At 30.4% G+C, this 26,543-nt stretch overlaps 2 protein-coding genes across 2 annotated transcripts; one reads left to right on the forward strand and one right to left on the reverse strand.

Annotated features, from left to right (window-relative positions):
• Window positions 1-18,628: 18,628 nt before the first annotated feature.
• Window positions 18,629-20,164, forward strand: LOC139871397 (putative UPF0481 protein At3g02645). Its single transcript, XM_071859111.1, has one exon. The coding sequence runs from the start codon at window positions 18,629-18,631 to the stop codon at window positions 20,162-20,164; it is 1,536 nt and encodes a 511-aa protein (XP_071715212.1).
• A 1,270-nt stretch (window positions 20,165-21,434) lies between these two features.
• LOC139871398 (protein RGF1 INDUCIBLE TRANSCRIPTION FACTOR 1) lies at window positions 21,435-24,493 on the reverse strand. The gene is made up of 4 exons (XM_071859112.1): window positions 24,470-24,493; window positions 23,514-23,759; window positions 23,127-23,267; window positions 21,435-21,782 (listed from the first exon to the last, which is right to left on the reverse strand). Exons 1-4 carry the CDS (start codon window positions 24,491-24,493, stop codon window positions 21,435-21,437), a joined length of 759 nt encoding a protein of 252 aa, XP_071715213.1.
• Window positions 24,494-26,543: the final 2,050 nt, after the last annotated feature.

Below are 26,543 nucleotides of genomic sequence, written 5' to 3' on the forward strand. Positions count from 1 at the left end.
AGACACTTATCAAATAGTACAAATATTCTACCAAGGTGTCGACGTCGCTACACGAAAAGACATCGACACAACAGCTGGTGGTTCCATTATGAAGAAAACCGCTACCGAAGCTCACAAGATTATTGATAACACATCATCCCACTCACATGAGTGGCACCAGGAAAAAGATATCTTTCGTTCATCTAAAGCGGCTAGAGCCGATTCTAGCCATGACTTTGATTCCGTTTTCACAAAAATAGATGCTTTCGAAAGACGAATGGAAAAGATGACTAAAGATATTCACGCAATACGAATCAATTGTGAGTAATGCGGTGGACCACACTTAACAAAAGATTGTCACATTGAGCAAACTATGGAACAACGTGAGAATGTTTCCTACATGAACCAAAGGCCGGGAAATAATTATCAAAATAATTATCAACCACCAAGGCCAAACTTTAATCGAAATCAAAAAATTCTTTACAATCCAAATGGACCCAACAATAACTCGTATAACCAACAAGGTCCGAATAACCAACCAACTCAAAACAACACTTTCAATCAACAAAGACCTAGCTTGTATAAACCACCACAACAAACCGAAGAGAAAAAGCCAAATCTGGAAGAAATGATGGCAAAGCTAATGGAATCTCAAACACAATTTATTACATCTCAAACCCAAACGAATGAGAGGTTTGATCAGTCATTAAGAACTCAACAAGCTTCCATTCTGAATCTAGAAAAACACGTAGGTACTCTTGCTAGCATCATGAGTGAGAGAGAACGAGGAAAGCTACCGAGTAATACTGAAGTAAATTCTCGGAATGAGAATGTTAATATGGTGTCAACAAATTCTGAAAAACCAGCACTAGAAGATGGGAAGGTTTTAGATGTGAGTAACAATGAAGAAGTTACACCACCACCACCACCAGAGTATGTAAAGCCAGTAGTTGCACCATACAGACCACCAATCCCGTTTCCAAGAAAAGGAGTTGAGTATGAGCAAGTAATAGGTAATAAAGTTTGTGATACCTCTCGAAAGAAGAAGAAGAATAAGAAAGTACAAGAAACAAAAAACGTAAAAATAAACCCGGTGAAGACAGTTCCACCAAAACTTCCACCAAGGTTAGGTGATCCGGGTGAATTTATTGTTCCTTTTCTACTTAGTGATTGTGTCATGTATGATGCACTAGCAGATTTAGGTGCGAGTGTGAGTGTTATGCCTCTTTCATTATATAAGAGATTAGGAGTAGGTGAGTTAAGTCCAACGAAAATGAGTGTTCGATTCTTTGATCAAACCATTAGGTACCCAGTTGAAATTGCTGACAACCTACCCGTTCAAGTAGGTAATTTAACCTTTCTAGTCGAATTTATTGTCATTGACATAGAAGAGGACCCAAACATTCCTCTAATTTTAGGTCGACCATTCTTAGCGTCCACCGGGGTGTTATTTGATGTAACAGAGGGTAGAATGACACTTAGTAATGATGAAAAATCGATTAAATTACCTACTTGAACGGGTAGGTTGTCAGCAATTCTATTTACAAGTAATATTCGTTTAAATAATAAAAGGTGAAGACAAAAGAAGAAAACGACGATTTGAAGACGCAAACGACCAAAAAGCTAAAAAGTACAAAGTACAATCCAAGTGGTTCAAATTATTAATGAGAAACGTCTAGAAATTACAAGAGTAAAAGCCGCAAAACGCAAAGTACAAGATATTAAATTATACGAAAAGGCGTTCGAAAATCTGGAACCGAGACATGAACCAACTATCAACGTGCGACTCAACGGAGCTAAAATTACAAGTCAACTATGCACAAGAATATACAACAACAACAACAACAATACCCAATCCCACAAAAGTGGGGTATGGGAGAGGTGGGTGTAGACAATCATTCCTCGTACCCTAGATTAGAAGGAAGTCGCTACTCCACCCGCGAGTATAGAACCCGCACCTAGATAAGGTCGTCCCTCCCTCTACTCTAGAGCAAAAGAGATTGCTTCCAAAAAGGACCTCCGGCCAGATGTGCTCATAAAAACGAAATAGATAGGGCAAAAGATACGTACCTGTAAGGGTTATGTGCGCCTAGCAAGATGCAACCAAACACAGTAACCAAAAAGGGGACACAAATAGCAGTATTACACAACAGTAGGGCAAATAGCATGAATCATATAGAGCACAAAACCATTTAAAATCAAGTAGACATACAGACAAACAATATATATATATATATATATATATATATATATATATATATATATATATATATATATATATATATATATATATATACACACGCACCACACATAAGCCTGGATAAAAACCCATGCTTAAACATATATACATATAGATAAATTCGTAGATATATATACCTAGGTACAGAAACAAGACAGACAATCATACATACACCAATACATGTTACTTAGATACATAGATACATATATAGATACACACATATGCAACGGTACATGTATATAGCCTAAATACATATAGATAGATACAGGTGCATATATATTATGTGGAGGGGTATATATAGTGTAACTATAGAATAACTAGTTATAGTTATGTATGTAGTTGTACAATAAATATAATAAAAACATTGAAAAAAAAAAAAAAAAACTTACTCAATTATCCTAATTCTACTCCTCCACAGGCTCCTATCAAAAGTCATGTCCTCCGTCAGTATAAGCTCTTTCATGTCCAGCTTCAATCTATCCTCCATCCTATCAAAATTCATGCACAAGAATATAATATTATATATAATTATATATATATATATATATATATATATATATATATATATATATATATTATATTATTTTAATCAAAGCAGCCTACGTTTAATTCATTTGGTGAGCTGGAATCTGAAGCTCCGCACTCGCGGAGCTGTGAAGCACAAAACCTCCGTACTCGCGGAGCTGTACAGTTCAAAGTGGGCCTATAAAAGGCCGCGAATTCTGATCGATTTCCTTACACCAATATCAATCTCTCTTCTCTATATGTAATATATTTATTATAATTATAATTTTAATTTAAGATTAATAATAAATTATGGTTTAGTTGGGTTATTGTAAGAAATGTTTTACGAGTTTTAAAGTCGAAACTCTGTCCGTGTAACGCTACACGATAAATAATCACTGTAAGCTATGTTCTTCCCTTTTAAATTAATGTATCGTAACTAAGTTATTATTATGCTTATTTGAGCCGAAGTAATCGTGATGTTAGACTAAATATTAAAGACGGGGTTATTGGGCTTTGTACCATAATTGAGGTTTGGACAAAAGACCGACACTTGTGGAAATTGGACTATGGACTACTAATGGGCTTTATATTTGTTTAACAGAATGATAGTTCGTTAAATTAATATAGAGATTTACAATTTGACGTATGTATAAATAACTATATACACTCGATCGGACACGATGGGAAGGATATTTATAAATACTAATAATCCTTCATTTAACCGGACACGGGAATGGATTAATAGTCAATGGACTCATTAAAACAGGGGTGAATTATGTACAAGCACACTTGGCGTAATTCTTAACAAAGTATTAAAATATTGGGTTACACGCAATCGATATCCTGGTGTAATTATTAAACAAAGTATTAAGACCTTGTTACAGTTTAAGTCCCCAATTAGTTGAAATATTTGACTTCGGGTATAAGGATAATTTGACAAGGACACTCGCACTTTATATTTATGACTGATGGACTGTTATGGACAAAACCAGATGGACATATCAAATAATCCAGGACAAAGGACAATTAACCCATGGTAATAAATTAAAATCAACACGTCAAACATCATGATTACGGAAGTTTAAATAAGCATAATTCCTTTATTTTATATCTTATCGCATTTTTAATTATCGTACTTTTTAATTATCGCACTTTTAATTTATTGTCATTTTATTTATCGCACTTTAATTTATCGCACTTTAATTATCGTTATTTATTTTACGCTTTAAATTAAGCTATATTTATTTTTAATATTTTACATTAGGTTTTAACTGCGACTAAAGTTTTAAAATCGACAAATCGGTCATTAAACGGTAAAACCCCCTTTTTATAATATATATATATATATATATATATATATATATATATATATATATATATATATATATATATATATACAACTATAGTTTAAAAATATAGTGTTAAACTTGGCTAGCTCCCTGCGGAATGAACCGGACTTACTAAAAACTACACTACTGTATGATTAGGTACACTGCCTATAGTGTTGTAGCAAGGTTTAGGTATATCCCAATCTAAATAAATAATAAAACTTATGTAATTTGTATCGTATTTCTTAATAAAAATAATAGTATTTCGTACTACACCTCGCATACATCAATAATCAATCGAGCATATAATTTATTATAGTGGGCTCCTGTAAATCTAAGTGGACTTCTTCATTACACAAAACCCATTTGTGTTATCTGTTAATCGAACAAACGATACTACCATTATGTTTCGATCAATACTATTATCTGTTACTATTTCCAATTGCTATCAAAACAATATTGATGAAGAATCACGAGGATAACTTCTGTATTAATGATCGAAGAGTTGTATTGTGAAGATGAAGACGGTCTTGATATTATGATCATGAATTTATGGTGGTACGAATGATATAGATTATGATTAAGTTGATGATTAATTGGTGATCCATGGAGATGTTAATTTATGATTAAGGTTATAATGGAGATAGATAGATGATAGAGGTAAGTGTATAGCATTATGATACGTGAGATTGAAACAGAAACCCCAAAAACTCATAACCGAAAATCTTGTTGTGTTACATGGTTGTTTATTTTTTTTTCCTCTCGGGCTGTGGGTGAATCCATATAACCACTCAAGTGGACTATGATAATTGGGATTCTTTTAAACTTAATACTATTGGGCTGTGGGGATTCAAAATACCTAGGGTAGTATTTGGCTTGGTGGATTTAATAGACTTTTAGAATTGGGTTGTTAATGTTGGACTCGTCATTTTGCTTTTGGGCCGCAGAAATAAGTATGATAGTGAATATGGGATAATCTGATGATGATACAATGGTATAATGATAATCGATGATGATGATGTTGTATGATGGGTATGATGATGATCCTGTGATATGGACGTGATAAAAATGAGGATAGATGATGGTGTTTTACGGTGTTAATAAGTAGCCGTAATATTGATGATGATGTTATGATAATTATGGTTGATTATGATGACGAGGTAACAATGTATGCATTATAGTGATGACGAACAAATTCGATGATAATGATGTCGATCATGATGATGGTGATGTTAATATGAAAATAATGATGCGATGATTCCGTGATGATGGTGAGTCACGAATTTGATGATGGTAATTGAAAAAACGATAATGATAAATGAGTATAGGTGACGATGAGATAGACAGAAACGGAGGAATTGTTAGGATTGTTATCTGGTTAGCGGGACGTCACGGGTTCAAACCCGGACTTGGGCATTTTTATTAGGACTACTTCCTTGAGGTAGTTTACTTATTACTCATTATTATTATTATTATTATTATTATTATTATTATTATTATTATTATTATTATTATTATTATTATTATTATTATTATTATTATTATTATTATTATTATTATTATTATTATTGTTATTATTATTATATTATTATTATTATTATTATTATCATTATTATTATTATTATTATTATTATTATTATTATTATTATTATTAATGTAATAAAAAAAATGTTATGGTTAGGTTTAAAAATAAAATTAAGAATTAAGTTTATGATTTAAAATAAGTTAATGATATGATTATGATTATTAAGAAACAGTATGATTAAGTTTATGACAAATACCTATTATTGTTTTTGAAAATTATTAATATTATTATTTTTAAAACTATTATTATTATTAAGTATTATTATTATTATTATTAGAATTGTCATTATTTTTATCATTATTACTTTATTATCCCTATTATTATTATTATTATTATTATTATTATTATTATTATTATTATTATTATTATTATTATTATTATTATTATTATTATTATTATCATTTTTAACATAAATATTATTATTTTTACAATATTATTTTTATTATCATTTTCATTATTACTAGTATCATTATTATCTTTATATAAATCATATTATTATTATCAATATTACTACTAATATTATTATCATTACTACAATAAAAATTAGTCAATATAGGAATATATTTAACTAAACTATATTAACATTTTGATTATTTATACTATATAAAATAAATACATTTAATTAAGTTATTAATGAAAAACATAATTTATTAAAATAACAAGTATATCACTAATAATATATAAATTTGTTCGATTTCAATTATATGTGTTAATATATATATAAATGATATAGGTTCTTGAATCGTAGGCCAAACCTGCACTTGTTCAGTGTCGTCGTATGCATATTTTTACTACAAAATACAGTATGGTGAGTTTCATTTGCTCCCCTTTTAAATGCTTTTGCAATATATATTTTTGGGACTGAGAATACATGCGCTTTTATAAATGTTTTATAAAATAGACACAAGTACGTGAAGCTACATTATATGGTTGAATGATCGAAATCGAATATGCCCCTTTTAATCTGGTAATCTAAGAATTAGGGAACAGACACCCTAATTGACGCGAATCCTAAAGATAGATCTATCGGGCCCAACGAGCCCCATCCAAAGTACCGGATGCTTTAGTACTTTGAAATTTTTCACGTCCGAAGGATGTCCCGGAATGATGGGGATATTCTATATGCATCTTGTGAATGTCGATTACCAGGTGTTCAATCCATATGAATGATATTTTTATCTCTATGTATGGGATGTATGTTTATGAGAAATGGAAATGAAAATCTTGTGGTCTATTAAAATGATGGAAATGAATATTGATGATAAACTAATGAACTCACCAACCTTTTGGTTGACACTTTTAAGCATGTTTATTCTCAGGTTTGAAAGAAATCTTCCGTTGTGCATATGCTCATTTTAAAGATATTACTTGGAGTCATTCATGACATATTTCAAAAGACGTTGCATTCGAGTCGTTGAGTTCAACAAGATTATTATTAAGTAGATGACAGATTAAGTCAGTTATAGTTGGGATATATTATGAAATGGTATGCATACCTGTCAACTTTCGTTGAAATGAAAGTTTGTCTTTTGAAAATGAATGCAATGTTTGTAAAACGCATCATATAGATGTCAGTACCTCGCAATGTAACCATATGTATTTGTATTCATCCTTATGGATTAGGACGGGTCTCTACAGGTGGTATCAGAGCGGTGTTCGTAGCGAACCAGGTCTTGCATTAGTGTGTCTAACTAGTAGTTGTTAGGATGCATTAATGAGTCTAGATTTCGGCCTAGTAGTTGTTAGGATACATTAATAAGTCTGGACTTAAACCTGGTCTGCATGTCAAAAGTTTTGCTTACCGTTCTTTGTTGAAAAATATCTACCTATCATTTTCAGTCTCGACACGTCTTATTGCAATTATTGCATAGATGGTGTACAGACAAATTCATATCCCATCACATTAAATCCTTGTCTGACACGTTTCCTTAATTCCCTCCGTAATCTACGGGATACTCTGTAATATATATAGGTATTAGGTATTCTATGTAGATAGAATATCATCCAAAATCCGAGAATCATTTCATATCGAAAATTCTTTATCTAACCGGGTAAGATAAATTCTGCAACCAGTTCAAGTTCCTCGGATTCCGATATGAATTTCCACTCGAGCTCCGAAAATAGTGTAACCGGAATGGATCAACCAATCGGCCATCATCAATTTTGGGATGAATTGGGGATGGGTTCGTAGTCGACTAAATCAATGGGATGAAAAGAAGGTGATCCTTTTCACCAACCAAATTCACCTCTTGGCGAAGAACTTGAAGTACTTACCGGTGAACCTATCCGAAACACCATATTTACTTTCATTTCCAGAATAGCTTGCAACGATTATATAATATCTAAACTTTTGAACCTTATTCATCCCCTAGTCCCGACCGACAATCATCCCGGAGTAATAGCAGAAATCAACGAGCTTCGTACTCGAGTTGTAGCTTTGGAAAATATAGTGAAAACTTACCAGCTTCAGCAACATCACCAGCACCAACAGTACTACCAACATCAACACCGGTACCACCAACAACCCAAATTTCAACATCACATGCCTCAATATCACCATCTATACTTCAAGTATGATCTTCATTCTACATATCGTTCTACATCAATTATCTTCATTTTATGTGTAGTTCTACCCCATTTGTTTTCGTTCGACATGGCGATTATGTAATCTTTAATGTTTTAGAGATTATGTACTCTAGTTCTAACCATAAATCAGATGAGTTTAATATCATATTAACTCATTAAATCCACGATATGCAAGTATATCTTCATAAAAGATTGTAATTAAAAATTCTTTTGTACAAAGTGTTAATGGTGAAAATATTTTAATGGGTAGGTAATACTCGAGAAATATTTAGATTTCACATTAATAAGTTACACTGTACACTCTTCGTTTCTAATTCAGCAGTCATTAACAATACTGCTCAAATCTACATATATACGTATTCGCTCACCAAAGAACAACCATTTTCATTCCAATTCAATTTTATATACGAGTTTCTGCCGATCAGAATCCAAGTCAAGATTTGACAAGTGGCATAATGAAGAAAATAATAGACAAAATAAAATTGATTAGTAACCAACTAATTAACTACGTAATACTTTAAACCTATACTAACCTTGGACTATTGGACTACTAACATTGGACTATTAACCTTGAACAATTAAAAATTATTAAAAGAGTAGGAAACATAAATTATAACACATTTTGATTTAAAATACCATTAATAAGTTACATCTTCTACAGTTAAACAATTCTTTAAGTTTGCCACTTGATTTCATCATAAACATCCTTTGTATCTTGATGATTACAATCATCGTTTAATCATCTAAAAACAAAATTCTCTTGAAACCTCTCAAATTGATAACCGATGATTTCAGATATCGTAGCATTAAATATAGAGGAAACAGCAAAATTGTAGATGGTTTAAACGGCCAAAAGTTTGATGATAAAGAATGGAGTGTTAGGAACGCGTGATAGAAAATTTGGTACTGAAAATGCGAATTGAGCTAATCATGAAGGAGACCAAGGTCAAACAAAGGACCATACCATATATTCAAAGAATCCAGGTAATTCTGGATCCGATGAAACCTTCAACGAATATCTTGCTCCGTACTCATGTTAAAATCTTGTGGAAAATTTTTCTTCATCAACCTTCGAACTTAGAAATTCCAAAATATTATCATAAATATTCTTGTCCGAAATTATATATCTCTTCGTGCTATCTGTACTACATCATATTGGAAACTGTTTTAGTTTCCAATATTCTGTAAAAATTTAAGTATAAATTATGAATGAATTCTGGAGAAGTGTTGGGAGTTGAAGCATGAGTTAGTATAATATAACGACGTCCGGCCAACGTGGTTATATTACAGTAAGTCATGCTGAATTTCTAATGGAACGTGATGATGATTCACAGTAGACCATACCCTCATCATGTGTCATGTTACACAACTCTTTCATTCTACTTAACCTCTGAACATATCAAGAAAATATATTCTTGATAGTTCCATCCTCAGGGATTCTGGTAATTCGACAAATCAAATCGTGCTATTACCTTTCCTTTCTGCATAGTATATTATGATCATTCGAAACTTCATACCTACGAATTCTGGACCATTATTCGCTTTACTTAAGGTCGGGAAGAGAAAACGAAAGCATAGAGCTTCAAAATATAAATAGGAGTATAAATCACAGCAAATAGAGAGATCACTAACCGTGGATGTCAATAAATATGGAAAGGCAGATGCAAGGAAGGATTTTGAAAACCACTACCCCAAGAGTGAAGTAGAAGTAAATAGATTCTTCCGGTAGGAGTTGAAAAAGAAGGATAATTGTTTTGATAATCAATATAAGGTCAAAGACCAGAACTGGATTTAGCATTTCAAAATATTTTGGAGGTATGAATTGAGGAAGAGATTATGGGGGTGGTGAAAATAATGGATCGAAAGAGATGAATTTATAGCGAAATATCAAACATAGAAATCGAAACAGATTACAACATTTAATCAAAGCGGATCCTAATTTCCTTGATTCCCGAAGAATCAAATCTTATATAGATTTCGAAGATTTTATTTAAATTCCTTGAATTCCGGAAATCCACCGTGACTACGTCAAAAGTTAAGACGAATCTTGTTTTCTAAAATCAACCCTGAGTACGTCAAGAGTTATTACGAATCTTTATTTCATTCATTTCACTCTTTTGTGATAGCTTCACTCGTACTCTTCGCGAAATCGAATTGTTTTATCCATATTACTCAATGATAATAAAACTCTATTTATCAACTCATATTCGTCATGAAAACATTTTTTTTGTTAGCCATGACAACCTCGATCAAATTTCGGGACGAAATTTCTTTAACGGGTAGGTACTGTAACGACCCGGAAAATTTCGGCTAATTTTAAACCAAACTCTCGATACGATTTAATATTTTTGACACGATAAGCATAGTCTGTTAGGTTGAGTCTCAAAAATTTTGAACTGTTTCATATATTCAATTGACCTTCGACCGTTCTCGATGATTCACGAACCGCTATTTGTAAATAGATACATATATAATAATAATTTGAAGTATAATTTAAAATATTATATGCTTTAATTAACTATGTAAAATAAAAATAAAATATAATATTATTATTAAAATAAATACATATATATATATATATATATATATATATATATATATATATATATATATATATATATATATATATATATATATATATATATATATATATAATGTATATTAAAAATAGATATTATATGATTGTAATACTCGTTGATGTTCAGATTGATATTAATCAAGTTAAATTCAAACTTAATGAATTTTAAAATAAGCGGTGATCCGAAAATGAGTTATATGAATCATATGCCTATTAAAAATATATTTAGAAACTAAATAATAAATTTCAATACTTTTTATATTTTACCCAGGTTCGAACGCGGACAACTGAGTTAATTTTTATTTAATAATTAATGACCAAATTTTACACCACAATTACTAAAATAAATAAATAAAATTAATGTAAAAATTTGGGGTTTTTCCGAATACTTTTATCCGTCACTGATTAGCAACAGGGTACGAATTACTTCCCGAATAATCTAGGTGTCGACTACTAACATCCAGATATAAGGCCACTATTCTATAGTGGACACGTTTTTATTTTGATTCTATACTATATTATTACTTTAGGTATTATTAACATATATTATATACACAAACGTACATTCACGGGTGTTATACTGTGTCAAATTGAATTATGATTTCAATTAGGATACTGTGTTTGTTTACTCTTTATCCCACTATCTTTTGTTTTCCCCTTTCTGTTACAACAACTGGATATTTATCCATATTCTTGATTACCACTTTTTGACTTTTAATAAATCTAAAACTATATATATATATATATATATATATATATATATATATATATATATATATATATATATATATATATATATATATATATATATACACACACACTACACGTACTACATGGATATATATATATATTACCCATCACCTTTTATTCTTCTTGTTTCTTTTCTCTATATCAAATATATACATACTAATAAATATATACACATACATAGAGTTATATATCATTCATCCTCCTCAATCTTGATCATCAACCGCCACCATCATGTTTAACCTTCACCACCATGGTTCACCCGTCACCCTACACCTTCATCACTCCATCACCACCAATAATCCTTACCACCTTCTACCTTTGTTCATCACCATCAAACCGTCACTTTGATGTTATTGTAAAGAACCAAACTACTACTGCCATCATGAAACCGCCGGTCACAACCACAAACTCCACCACCTTCGCAACCCTCACCATCTCCATCAATAATTATTATATAACCACCGTAAACCATCTTTGTCTTTCTACTTACAACCTTTACGACCCCATCCCTACCAACTAAGACAACCTGCAAAAATCATATGAACGACTACCAACTATTGCTATTATTGTTTGCTGCCTTGTTATTATTTTATGTTCGAACCCATAACGGTCACCATCTACACTAATACATCATCACCACAACCACCCTTGAACACCTTTATTTTACTGCTATAGTTATATAAACCAAAGACTCACCACCAACAAAAATTGTTATTTTGCTGCTGTGTATCTTCTTTTTCTGATTCGAACCACTTCCACCTCTCTCTATATCTTTATTCGATAACTTTCCTTGAACATTATTTATTCGAACTGCTACTGCTGTTGCGAAATTGTTTGATCAGCCGAGAGAAACAACCAAAACACTTTCACCTTTTTGATTCAATAAAATAACTATGGTAATCGATTGAGACAGCTGCAAAGCTATTACTTTCGATTGTCTTAATAATAAAATAAATGCACTTTTGACTTATGATAATGGGTATGTTGGTGGGTCTTGTTTGCTGTAGGAAAAGACATTAGAATTAGGCCAAGGTTTTTAAACACTAGCTTTAGGATTTGGTGGATATAATCAATCGAGCATATAATTTATTATAGTGGGCTCCTGTAAATCTAAGTGGACTTATTCGTTACACAAAACCCATTTGTGTTATCTGTTAATCGAACAAACGATACTACCATTCTGTTTCAATCAATACTATTATCTGTTACTATTTCCAATTGCTATCAAAACAATATTGATGAAGAATCACGAGGATAACTTCTGCATTGATGATCGAAGAGTTGTATTGTGAAGATGAAGACGGTCTTGATATTATGATCATGAATTTATGGTGGTACGAATGATATAGATTATGATTAAGTTGATGATTAATTGGTGATCCATGGAGATGTTGATTTATGATTAAGGTTATGATGGAGATAGATAGATGATAGAGATAAGTGTATAGCATTATGATACGTGAGATTGAAACAGAAACCCCAAAAACTCATAATCGAAAATCTTGTTGTGTTACATGGTTGTTTATTTTTTTTCTCTCGGGCTGTGGGTGAATCCATATAACCACTCAAGTGGGCTATGATAATTGGGCTTCTTTTAAACTTAATACTATTGGGCCGTGGGGATTCAAAATACCTAGGGTAGTATTGGGCTTGGTGGATTTAATAGACTTTTAGAATTGGGTTGTTAATGTTGGACTCGTCATTTTGCTTTTGGGCCGCGGAAATAAGTATGATAGTGAATATGGGATAATCTGATGATGATACAATGGTATAATGATAATCGATGATGAGGATGTTGTATGATGATGATCCTGTGATATGGACGTGATAAAAATGAGGATAGATGATGCTGTTTTACGGTGTTAATAAGTAGCCGTAATATTGATGATGATGTTATGATAATTATGGTTGATTATGATGACGAGGTATCAATGTATGCATTATAGTGATGATGAACGAATTCGATGATGATGATGATGTCGATCATGATGATGGTGATGTAAATATGAAAATAATGATGAGATGATTCTGTGATGATGGTGAGTCACGAATTTGATAATGGTAATTGGAAAACGATAATGATAAATGAGTATAGGTGATGATGAGATAAACAGAAACGGGGGAATTGTTAGGATTGTTATCGGGTTAGCGGGACGTCACGGGTTCAAACCCGGACTTGGGCATTTTTATTAGGACTACTTCCTTGAGGTAGTTACTTATTACTCATTATTATTATTATTATTATTATTATTATTATTATTATTATTATTATTATTATTATTATTATTATTATTATTATTATTATTATTATTATTATTATTATTATTATTATTATTATTATTATTATGATTATGATTAATGTTATGGTTAGGTTTAAAAATAAAATTAAGAATTAAGTTTATGATTTAAAATAAGTTAATGATATGATTATGATTATTAAGAAACAGTATGATTAAGTTTATGACAAATACCTATTATTAGTTTTGAAAATTATTAATATTATTCTTTTTAAAACTATTATTATTATTATTATTATTAAGTATCATTATTATTATTATTATTAGAATTTTCATTATTTTTATCATTATTACTTTATTATCCCTATTATTATTATTATTATTATTATTATTATTATTATTATTATTATTATTATTATTATTATTATTATTATTATTATTATTATTATTATTATTATTATTATTATTATTATTATTATTATTATTATTATTATAATTTTTTTTTTCATTTTTAACATAAATATTATTATTTTTAATATCATTTTTATTATTACTAGTATCATTATTATCTTTATAAAAATCATATTATTATTATCAATATTACTACTAATATTATTATCATTAATACAATAAAAATTAGTCAATATAGTAATATACTTAACTAAACTATATTAACATTTTAATTATTTATACTATATAAAATAAATACATTTAATTAAGTTATTAATGAAAAACATAATTTATTAAAATAACAAGTATATCACTAATAATATATAAATTTGTTTGATTTCAATTATATGTGTTAATATATATATAAATGATATAGGTTCGTGAATCCGAGGCCAAACCCGCACTTGTTCAGTGCCGTCGTATGCATATTTTTACTACAAAATACAGTATGGTGAGTTTCATTTGGTCCCTTTTTAAATGCTTTTGTAATATATATTTTTTGGACTGAGAATACATGCGCTTTTATAAATGTTTTACAAAATAGACACAAGTACGTGAAACTACATTATATGGTTGAATGATCGAAATCGAATATGCCCCTTTTAGTCTGGTAATCTAAGAATTAGGGAACATACACCCTAATTGACGCGAATCCTAAAGATAGATCTATCGGGCCCAACGAGCCCCATCCAAAGTACCGGATACTTTAGTACTTCGAAATTATCATGTCCGAAGGATGTCCCGGAATGATGGGGATATTCTATATGCATCTTGTGAATGTCGATTACCAGGTGTTCAATCCATATGAATGATATTTTTATCTCTATGTATGAGATGTATGTTTATGAGAAATGAAAATGAAAATCTTGTGGTCTATTAAAATGATGGAAATGAATATTGATGATAAACTAATGAACTCACCAACCTTTTGGTTGACACTTTTAAGCATGTTTATTCTCAGGTTTGAAAGAAATCTTCCGATGTGTATGCTCATTTTAAAGATATTACTTGGAGTCATTCATGACATATTTCAAATGACGTTGCATTCGAGTCGTTGAGTTCATCAAGATTATTATTAAGTAGATGACAGATTAAGTCAGTTATAGTTGGGATATATTATGAAATGGTATGCATACCTGTCAACTTTCGTTGAAATGAAAGTTTGTCTTTTGAAAACGAATGCAATGTTTGTAAAACGCATCATATAGAGGTCAGTACCTCGCAATGTAACCATATGTATTTGTATTCGTCCTTATGGATTAGTACGGGTCTCTACAATCAAGCTCTCGACATGAACCTAGTTCAATCTTGAACCTTTACTAGTTCGCCAAGAAGTATTCAATTTCTTGACATAAACCCAGTCCAACTTGGACCTTTATTGGTTCGCTTAACAATATTCAGATTACAAACATGAACCCAGTTCATTCTTGAACCTTGTTCGGTTCGCTTGGAATATTTAGTCTCCAGTCATGAACCCCGTTTAACTTGAACCTTGTTTGATTGGCCTGGAATATTTAAGTTTCCCGACATGACTCTTGTTCAACGTGAAGTTTGTTTGGTTCGCCTGGAGTTGGTTAGATTTTGAAACTGTTTACTGAGCTACCGTCGATTGACATGGCAACCCAGATTTTAGGTAGATGATTGAAGCTGTAAAACGAGTGTCTTGATTCGAGATCGACACCGTAAGCTCTGATACCATGTTAACAATTGATATGCGAAAATATTTGATCATTTAATGATATTAAATGAATCTTACAGAATTGATTATGAACAAGAAACTAAACGAATAAACTTTAGAGACTACATTGTGAGTTTGTTACTTAATATTACATATGAGATACAAGCATATTTATACATAAAATGTCTAACGGCTATTTCTACTTTAGGCAAAGAGCCTTTTATGAGAATACTACAAAAAATGAATCATTCTATTTTGGTGACTCCATTGTAAAACGTTGTCTTTTGTATCCGTTGAAGCTTTGGAGTAGCCGTTAGGCTGCCTGTGATTGATGCGAGGCTTATAATCTTTCTTTTATTTTATTTTCTAACAAAATTGTTTTTAGTATATTAGCTACTTTAAAAATTCCGTCGTTTCAATTGATACATCAGAATGTAATATGAAAAATCGTGAATGTTCGGGGCTCTATTAGTATATATTTTTAACAGATATATATGTATTAAGTCATTTTTAGTATATTAGCTACTTTAAAAGGAAAGCTGTCGTTTTAATCGATACGTCAGAATGTAATATGTAAATGGTAAATTTTCGAGGCTCTATTAGTGTGTGTGTGTGTGTGTGTGTATATATATATATATATATATATATATATATATATATATATATATATATATATATATATATATATATATATATATATATATATATATATATATAGATAGATAGATATATATGATATATGATAAATAAGTATATATGATATATGATAAATGATAAAATATAGTATTATTATTTACTTTTATTATCATGTAATGAAACAACGAAACAATCAAATGTTGAATTTTCAAATTGAGGTAGAATATGAGTTTGATTAGACTAGTGAGTTTAAAAGGGATTACTTGTCTATCTACAATGATATTACGCATAATTAAAGCATTGTGAATATTTATATATAAAATTAGCTTGTTACGTATTGCAACAAATAAGGTTTATCTTAAATCTTAGTATTATATTTATAAATTTATATAATTTACTATATTATATATTATTACTGTATACGTTTAATGTATAAGCAGAGCACATGACTAGATTCATCTCCTGTTTTTTTTTCTTTACGTCTTCAAACTCGTACTATACAAACACTAATACTCGTAATGAAAAGGAATCTTGAAAATCTTTTTTATGTCCTTTTGACGTGGAGAAAGTCAGAAAACCATAAACATAATTTATTTATTTTTATTGTTTTGAAACATGCGGAAAAAAGTATAAAACACAACATCCTTTTTATTTTCTTTCTTCTCGGTCAACCATTATAGTACTCAAAAGTTGTGTTCTACTTTTTTTCTCATCAAATAATCAAACACGGCTTACGGCTTATTTATTACGGTTATTTTTTTATTTTTTGGACAGCAGTTATTTATTACGGTATTAGTTAATTGTTTGAGTTTGAATTAATTAACATTAATCACTTATTTTTAAAGTATTTGTATTAAACTTTGTATGTGGATCTATTTCATGTAGTAAATTCAACTGGATTTGAATGAAAAATGGTTTAAACTAGTTGTGGAGCCCTCGCTTCGCGCCGGGGGCTCCGTTTTGAATGCGAGTTAAAAAAAAAAAAAACTTTCCTTTTGTGGATCTATTTGTAAAAAAGAATTTTTTTCGACATCTAACATTGAACGGTTGTTCCTTTTGTGAAAGTTGCTTCTTTTAGCGTTAAAATTAGTTGATCTATTTTGTAAAAAAAAATATTTTTCGACATCTTTTGGTAGCATTGAAGGGTTGTTCCTTTTAAGAAAGTTGCTTCTTTTATCGTTGGAGACAAAAAAAAAATGTAGCACAGTAGTGGCATATGTGGGTCCTACTGTTTGAGCGCAGTGTAGAAGCCGGTAAAGCGTGGTGGATGTTTTTGGTGTTAGTGATGAGGTAAATAATAATTTATAATATAGGTATAAAGTAGGGGGTTCGATTTGTATTTTAATGAAAGTTAGGGGGTTGGTTTGTAAAAAATAAAAATTGAATAGTATTATTCATAACAAATAAGACAAATTTGGTACGTAGTAATAATTATGTGTATTCTACTACGCGTGTTTTGTTAGTTTTATACGTCTTAAACCATTTTAATCTTTATTGATTTCCACAGCTACTTATATCTTAATATAAAAGCATATAGATAGAATATTGATCCGTAATAAATGACTAAAACAAAAAGGAAATAATAGAAGAACTTTGACTCGACAACCAAAATTTTTCCAATCAATTTTACTTGTCAATAAAGTTACCATGTTTCACGTACCCCAAATTTTTAAAAGAAAAAAAAAAAAAAAAAAAAACATGATATTGAGTATTGACGAAGAATGGTACCATAAATGACATGCAAGTTGCACAAAATGAGACAAATAAAAAATAAGAAAAAGACCATTCCAAGAATTTATGATAAAGGAAGAAGATGTTACATGCGTAGTTTCGTAGGGCCGAATTGAACCCAATCCAACATTGAGTTCATATCTTAGTTTCAACTTGTATCGTCACAAAAAAACACTTTCTTTCCATTTTTGGAAATTAGGTGGGGTTCGGTGCATAGCTACATATATACGAACTTGTCACATGCGTAATAGGAACGATTATAGACTTTACAAAGTTGCATGACTATATATATGTCATAATCTTGAATATTGAGTAATCAAAGGAAAAAAAGGTAAAATCCAAACATGAGTACCCTAACCAAAAATTTTTCTTCTACCTTCAAAGAACAAAGATGGGTAGATCAAATTAGTCGAAAATTTATCAGGGAAGTCGCTATATCCATTTCTGATGAAAATCCTATTTGTATATTCAACGTTCCAAAAACTATCACCGTTTTTAAACCAAAGGCTTATGTCCCTCAGGTAATTGCCTTAGGTCCATACCATCACATGGATCCACTTTTATATCATATGGAAAGGTATAAAATTTCTTGTGCCAAGTGGCTTTTTAACCAAACGCGCCATTTTCGTCACGAGAACAATAAGTTTCAAGAATTATTGATCGATAAACTCAAAAAGCTAGACCCTTTAGTTAGAGGTTGCTACCACAACTACTTGGACTTTGATGACGATACGTTATTTTGGATCTTCGCCATAGATGGTTTGTTCTTGCTTAATCTTTTACACGAATACTTTGTTGATCGCGAAGGTAAAAAGTTGGCACGAGACGCCATTCTTTCAAGGGACTTATTGTTGCTAGAGAACCAAATCCCTTTCGTGGTTTTGAGCGAAATTTCTAGCCAATTGAACACCGATGAAATCGAGTTGCTTCACAAGATGGAGCATTATTGTCATGAAAATTCCCCTCTCCAATTATCATCAATCTCGTCCGACTCTTGCTATGAAACGAGCCACTTGCATCTATTAGATCTAATGTATCATTTGATTGTCAACAATGGATCATCCGAAACCGAAAGATCATCTCAATACGAATATCAAATAGAAAGCGCGTCCGAGGAAATAAGGATTGATGAAGAGGATATTAATTCTGCACGCGATAATATTGGTGAAATTACGGATTTAGCCATGAATTTTGGCATGGGTAAAAAAATCTTGAAACCATTACAAGTTATACAAGATATACCATGGGATAGATTACTCACCATTTTAGGCATAAAACTTGCTATCGACGATCCTAAAAATTATGAAGGCCCATTGGTAAAGGAGATTAAAATACCATCTGTGTCCTTACTTCATTACTATGCAGGGATAATGTTTAAGTCCACGAATGACGGTTTAAGGGGCTTAAAGTTTGTAGAAGAAGAAGCTGTTTTATACTTGCCAATAATAACTCTAGATGTTAATTCAGAAGTAGTATTGAGGAATTTGGTAGCCTACGAAACTTCTATGAACTATTCGTGTTCTAGTTATTCGCTTTCACAGTTTGTTGATCTAATTAGTGGAATTATCGACGATGCTGAGGATGCAAAATTGTTAAAGCAAAATGGAATCATTAAAGGCGATCTAACAAACGATCAAATTGCGGATTTGTTCAATGGGATGAACAAAGTAAACCATTATGGTAACAAGACTGCTATGATGATTAATGAGTACTACAAAAAGAGGCCAGTTGTGAAGACATTTAAGTTTATGAAAAAGAAGTTGTTATCCTTATGGAAGGTGGTTACTCAACTGTTAACTGTTTTGGTGCTGCTGTTGCTGATATTGTACTCGTTTTGCGAGTTCTATGGCTGTTCTAGGCTCTTGGGCGATGGAAACTGAGCACAAATTTATTTGATAGTTTTTGTTTTGTGGTATATATATTTTGTTTATTTGATTCTTTAGTTTGTTGTAATTGTGGTTCAACCATGAACAGGGGAAAAAAATTTCATGGTTAATGTACATAATGTGTATAGTGCAATGTAGTACTAGCATATATTGATATATTTGTTTCTATGATGGGATATAAGATCTTTTAAATTAGGATTACATATTGCTTGTCAGTTTACTTTTTACAAATAATGTAACAAAGACATTATGAAATCTAGAATTATGAAATGATGTCACTAATCATATTAAGTAAGAAATATGATTTCAAATATATTTACATGTAATAAACTATATCATGAAATCTCAATTTATAGCTTTTATTTGTGTCATTTGTTTATAGTAATGTTTTTATTTTTTCTTTTTTTTTTTCTTTTTTGTTTACAATAATAATAATATTATATCGTAAGCAATAATCTTGACAAACACGTGGCATATTCCACAATAACGACGGATTATTAGCCACCAATTATGATCAGCGACCATAGACCATTCTGTTATGTTCGTGGTCATGACGTGTTAACTGATCTTAAAAATTAGTTATGATTGAAGGCATTTCCACTGATTTCCCAAATATAAGATAGTTAGAATTGTGTTAATTTACTTCTAATGGGCCGTTAGATTTTTTTCTCACGACAAAGCAGGCCCGTTTTTAGTGGGCTGGATCTTTATTGAGTATCACGGGCTTGGGTTCCTCATGTTTATAGCCATTTACATATTTGTCCGGAATGCTTGTTTTTCAGTTAAATAAGTACGGAGTAATAAGTATTTTCCGACCATGTCAACAAATTTACCAATTATAATTGTTAATTATTAATATAGTTTACTACTTACGAAACTTACGAAATCTTAATATTTATATGCAATTCTAAAATTGTTTATATTAGTAGTACAATAAGGCCCTCGAAATTTTACAGGTTTAATATTATAATGGTAACAATCTTAAAATATATTAGAAATTCTTAGAAAAATGTACAAACCATTACTTGGAATTGGGAATCACGTGATGCGATTAAGACAAAACCCCTCCGACCAAGTAATTAATTAACTAGAACATAAAACATCTTAACTCTTAATTTTATAGAGATGATAAAAGAGAGAACTCACTAGCTGAAAAATAGTATTGCCAAAAATAGTAAAAAATTCTAAAAGAAAAAGGAAACAACCTGAGATTATTATTATTATTGTTAACTATTATTTTTATTATTGCTCTCTAGCTCATGTCTCAACACATTGGTGATCTTTGAGGAATACCTTTTCTTCTACTCATGCTTGAGGTCATATCTTCTTCTGAATGAACTTTATTAGATGATCTACCACAAGTATATAATCCACTTCTTTTTTTCCTGCTAACAAACTCAGTGCACATCATGCTCATGTTTTCTGAGCCCGATGAGCCTGAACACGAGCTCATCGGGTCGTCATAGTCCACAATGGTCGAATGAGGCGTCTCATTCGTCATGTCATCGTGTCCGTTGTCATTTGGAATGAAAAAGTCTGGACCAAGTTGTAGCACATTGCATACCCTTAAGAATGGTGTGAGGTCTCTATAATGTTCCAGGGCAAAATCCACCTTCAAGATTTCAAAATTTCATCAGGTTACTTGTATATAAGTTTGATACAAAAAGTATAATGTTTTTTATGTTCAAACTACTAAGACCATTTCCATCGGTGGGTTATTGGTGAGCTATTCACCTACTGTCTATTTATCCATCGTCATCTACCACTTAGCCATCCATTTGTGGTTTAAAAGCATATCGAATAACGAGTAATGTGCTTCACTTTATTTAAATTTGTTGTACATTATTATGCCATATTTGTAGTATGATTAAATAAATTAATTTAGTCGTTGAGGAGGAGTGTTATGGATGATATTGATTAGTTATTCCTTAGTGATAGGGAAAACGTTGACGTGATGCTGATGTGACAAACAATTATAGAATAAAGTTATGTCATTAGTGACAATAATCTAACGAATTAAAATGTTTTTACTCGGATGTACACGACATAATCAAATATTTCATGATTGTTTGCTACCTTTTTCTTCCATCACCTCAAGATATTCTTACTAACGAAGATTGAACATGAGATCTTTATATAAGACCCCCCAAACCACTAATTGTGTTTTAAACGTAGATAATTACTATTCGTGTACATGATCACATGTTGAATATAAACACATAGACACACAAAGTGATGAATAGTATAATTGTACCAAAGGCCATTCATGATTGTATTAACTTCTTCCTTTTGGTCAACAAAGGTAAAGGATAATTATGTTAAGTTGGTGGAATATATTGATGTTTCTAACCGCAACAACGTAATAAGTATGCTTTTATGTTGCTAATTAACTGCAACCAGATATCTTCTGTTCTTTTCATTACATATTAATTGATGTAGATGTTGATGTATGGTTCGTCCCTAGTGAAACACGTAATTTCTTCATATCTTTTAAATCTTTCATTAATTACATTAACTGTGATGGTACCCTGATAGATTATAATTTCCAGAATTAGTGACTGAAACCTAAAAAGGTCATCAAAATTGTGCAGGTAACTTAAGTTACACAGATGAAGGTTGTTATTAGTTACTCCGTAGTTATTAGTTAATGACTTGATGTGCATGAAAAACTTGAAAATTCTGTAGATGCTGACTTAAAAGGTACTAATAGTAATATCAGGGATCCCACTGTAATCATACGTACATATTTCAATTGTTAGATGTAACTTTTAGTTTACAAATTTAAGGTTATTTATAACTTTCTTGATCACTTATAAGTTATGTTATCTACTTTCTTGACAATATATAGCTTATTCATAACTTTTTTCTTGATCACTTTATAAAGTAAAGACTTTCAAAATAATTAATTATCAAAATTGTGTATATATTATGGTAAGTAAAATTTATGAATTTGTACCTTACACCCTAGAGAGCAATGGATGAAGGGTTCTTGTAGGCTCCTATCACAAGAAGTACAATAGTTTCCAGAGCCCTTGAATTGCCTGTTTTGAGGTCTCTTCTTGATAAACACAACTTTTGCACTATTTATCGTATAAGCCTGATGATACAAACCATGAGCCAATTAATTTAACAACTATTTCACTGAATTATGCTTATTCAAAAGGGATACAACACATATTATGTATATAATATAGGAATTGATATATATATATATATATATATATATATATATATATATATATATATATATATATATATATATATATATATATATATATATATATATATATATATATATATATATATATATATATTTTTTTTTTTTTTTTTTTTTGAATTTTACTTGAACATTTGAGCAGTCGATAAGGTTCTCTAGGTCTTCGAGCCTAATGACCTCATGGTATACATAGCGACGAACTTGAAGGAGTCTATGAAACCGATGAACGTGGACACAGTGTGGACAGATGCTGATGCAACAATCTACACACAATATATTCTTTTCGTTCTTCTTTAAGTGCTCGTGTATAGAACACGCCGTGAAGAATTTCTGCACGTAAAGAGCTTCTAACCAAGCTGGCTTTCGATTTCCCTACAAGCATACACCATAATTGAGAATTTTCAATAAAAAATTGAATCATGAAACAATAGAAAACTTCTATACAACCATAATTGTGTTGATTTATTTCGAATATAAGTATATACATGCATGTATATCACCTTACCATGATCACATAAAAACTTTAGCTTTTGTGAATAATTATAGGAAGAATTGTGATGAGGAATAGAAGAGAGATTAGTGATTGGAGGATGAGTATATTTATGGAGAATTAATACAAGCAAAATAAAGGGTTTACTTCTTGGGTTGATATATAAACTATATATATATTGTCAAGTGGCAATATAGTATGTGTTATCTATAGCTAGTGTTACATGTGTTTTTTGTTATATGCATACATAATTACGTATGTGAACTTTCATTACATTAGTATTAGTATTAGTAGTATGTTCTTTTTTTTTCTTTTTTTTTTTTAAGAAATACAACTACTCATGTATCTCACTACCTCAAATTAATCTAGAAGTATATATACTTGTCTTATTGCATGACTTTGAACACTCAATTTCACAATTAAAAGGGTCATATTAATACAGTTAGACAAATGACCTTTTGATATTAATTTTTTTATGTACCTAGGTAACTAATAGATAAACATATCTATCATCTCTTTCGGTCACCACCCTCCACCATACCCATATATGCACCCTCTTCCCAAACATACAACCACCTTACCTCTATCAAACCTTCTCTAAACTCTGTTGGTGCATTATAGTCCCCGAGTTCATTACAATCAAGTTAATATGCTTTAACGTTTAACTTTCACTGTTGAAATGCAACCGCACGGTTACAAATAGGCAACCGTACGGGTACACTGGGCAATCGCACGGTTGCAGGATGCAATCGCACGGTTGCACGAGCTGTAAGTATATGATGGGAATTACGGGTTCATTGTTAGGGTTACGAATCATAAACATCCAAAAGTGTTCAATCCGATTCCCTGGTTCTCTAGCATTGGTTTTGTTCGATCTTGTTCATTCTAAAGTAGTATTACACATCAAGATCATAGGTTTATTGTGTGATTTGAGTATAAAACCCAATATCGAGTTTTTTCGCACTCGATATTGAAGATTAGATCATTTAATCTTGTTTACACGATCCTACAAGTGGTATCAGAGTCTGTGTGCGTGATTAAACGATCGGTTTTGTGTCAAAATCGATTAAAAGTTTGTGTTTTGGTGTTTTTGTTGAAAAATCACTAAATCTAAGAATTTTTACGTGTTTAATTGTGTTTTTGTTAAATTGAATTGTTAATCTGGTCAAAATAAGTGTTTTAGACGTTGTAAACATAAATTTTTTGATCCAGATTGTGATGACCCGGAAATTTCTGACCAAATTTAAACTTAATCTTTATATGTTTCCGACACGATAAGCAAAGTCTGTAATGTTGAGTCTTAAAAATGTTGGAACTACATTCATGTAATCAATTACCCTTTGACTGTGCTCGACGATTCACGAACATTTATGTGTATATAGATATGTATATATAATATATAGTTATATTAATTGAAAACGTTAACAAAGTATTAGATGTATAATACTTTACATGAACGTATTTATTTCAATATATGTTTAATATATTTATCGACGGAATTAAATGATAATATCAAATGATTGAATCATCAGATACATTATGAAATGATTATGGGTCTCTATTGTGAGGTCCACATTGATTTGAGAAATCGTTCCTTTTTATCAATATTCGGAAAATGGTAAAGTGATCTACAAGTAAGAACAAATGTGTCAATTAACGGGAACTAGACAAGGGTTAGTGGAGATTTCTGTTTCATTTCCAATTCATACTTTACAATATTTTCCTCGTGACTTTGATAAGATAACTAGTTAGCTTCCATATTATTTAATGTGAAAGTGAAAGTTTGGGAATGTAGATAGCTTAAAGAATGGATAGTGGCATGTTAAGTAAATTGACGTTTACTTTAAAATGATTTCATACCTTGGATTAACCGTTGGACTTTACCTCCCAATTCACGATTAAACTGTAAGATAAAAACTTGAAACTCGTTATGAGTTATATATGATTTTCCTTTCTTAAAAACGTTTTATGAAATAATGATTTCTATTTATTACAATCTTTAAATAAAATGAGTTTTAATATAATTAGTTTTGATATTATATTATTAAAATATTTCAAATATATATAATATATACAAATTTATATATTCCTAAATGATAATATATATATTTTATAACGTGATAAAATGTTATATTAATTTAAATATAAAACAATTTGATTATATTTATTTTATTGTAATAAAGATTTTAAATAATATTAAATATATTTTCAAACGTTATTATATATATATATATATATATATATATATATATATATATATATATATATGATAATGCTAAAAACGAACATATATTTCATAGCATTATCCCTCAAGAAAGACAAGCTTTTAGTTGCAATTGTTCTATTTACAAGTGATTTTCGTTTAAATAATAAAAGGTAAAGACAAAAGACAGATTCGACGAATTGAAGACGCAAACGACCAAAAAGCTAAAAAGTACAAAGTACAATCAAAGAGGTTCCAATTATTGATAAGAAACATCTCAAAATTACAAGAGTACAAGATTCGAAACACAAAATACAAGATATTAAATTATACGCAAGGACGTTCGAAAATCCGGAACCGGGACCAGAGTCATCTCTCAACGCTCGACGCAGCGGACTAAAAATTACAAGTCAACTATACACATGAATATAATATAATATATAATTAATTCTTAAAATTAATA

The sequence above is a fragment of the Rutidosis leptorrhynchoides genome, chromosome 10 (assembly GCF_046630445.1).
Source record: "Rutidosis leptorrhynchoides isolate AG116_Rl617_1_P2 chromosome 10, CSIRO_AGI_Rlap_v1, whole genome shotgun sequence".
NCBI classification, from domain to species: Eukaryota; Viridiplantae; Streptophyta; class Magnoliopsida; order Asterales; family Asteraceae; genus Rutidosis; species Rutidosis leptorrhynchoides.

What these genes read in the sequence shown, in the direction of transcription:
- LOC139871397 (XM_071859111.1), top strand. Translation starts at nt 18,629, where the DNA reads ATGAGTACCCTAACCAAAAATTTTTCTTCTACCTTCAAAGAACAAAGA.
- LOC139871398 (XM_071859112.1), bottom strand. Translation starts at nt 24,493, where the DNA reads ATGCACCAACAGAGTTTAGAGAAG. An exon ending in ACCAACAGAGTTTAGAGAAG is followed by an intron (nt 23,760 to 24,469) that starts GTTTGATAGAGG and finishes GTATGCTTGTAG; the next exon opens with GGAAATCGAAAGCCAGCTTG. An exon ending in TCGACTGCTCAAATGTTCAA is followed by an intron (nt 23,268 to 23,513) that starts GTAAAATTCAAA and finishes TTGTATCATCAG; the next exon opens with GCTTATACGATAAATAGTGC.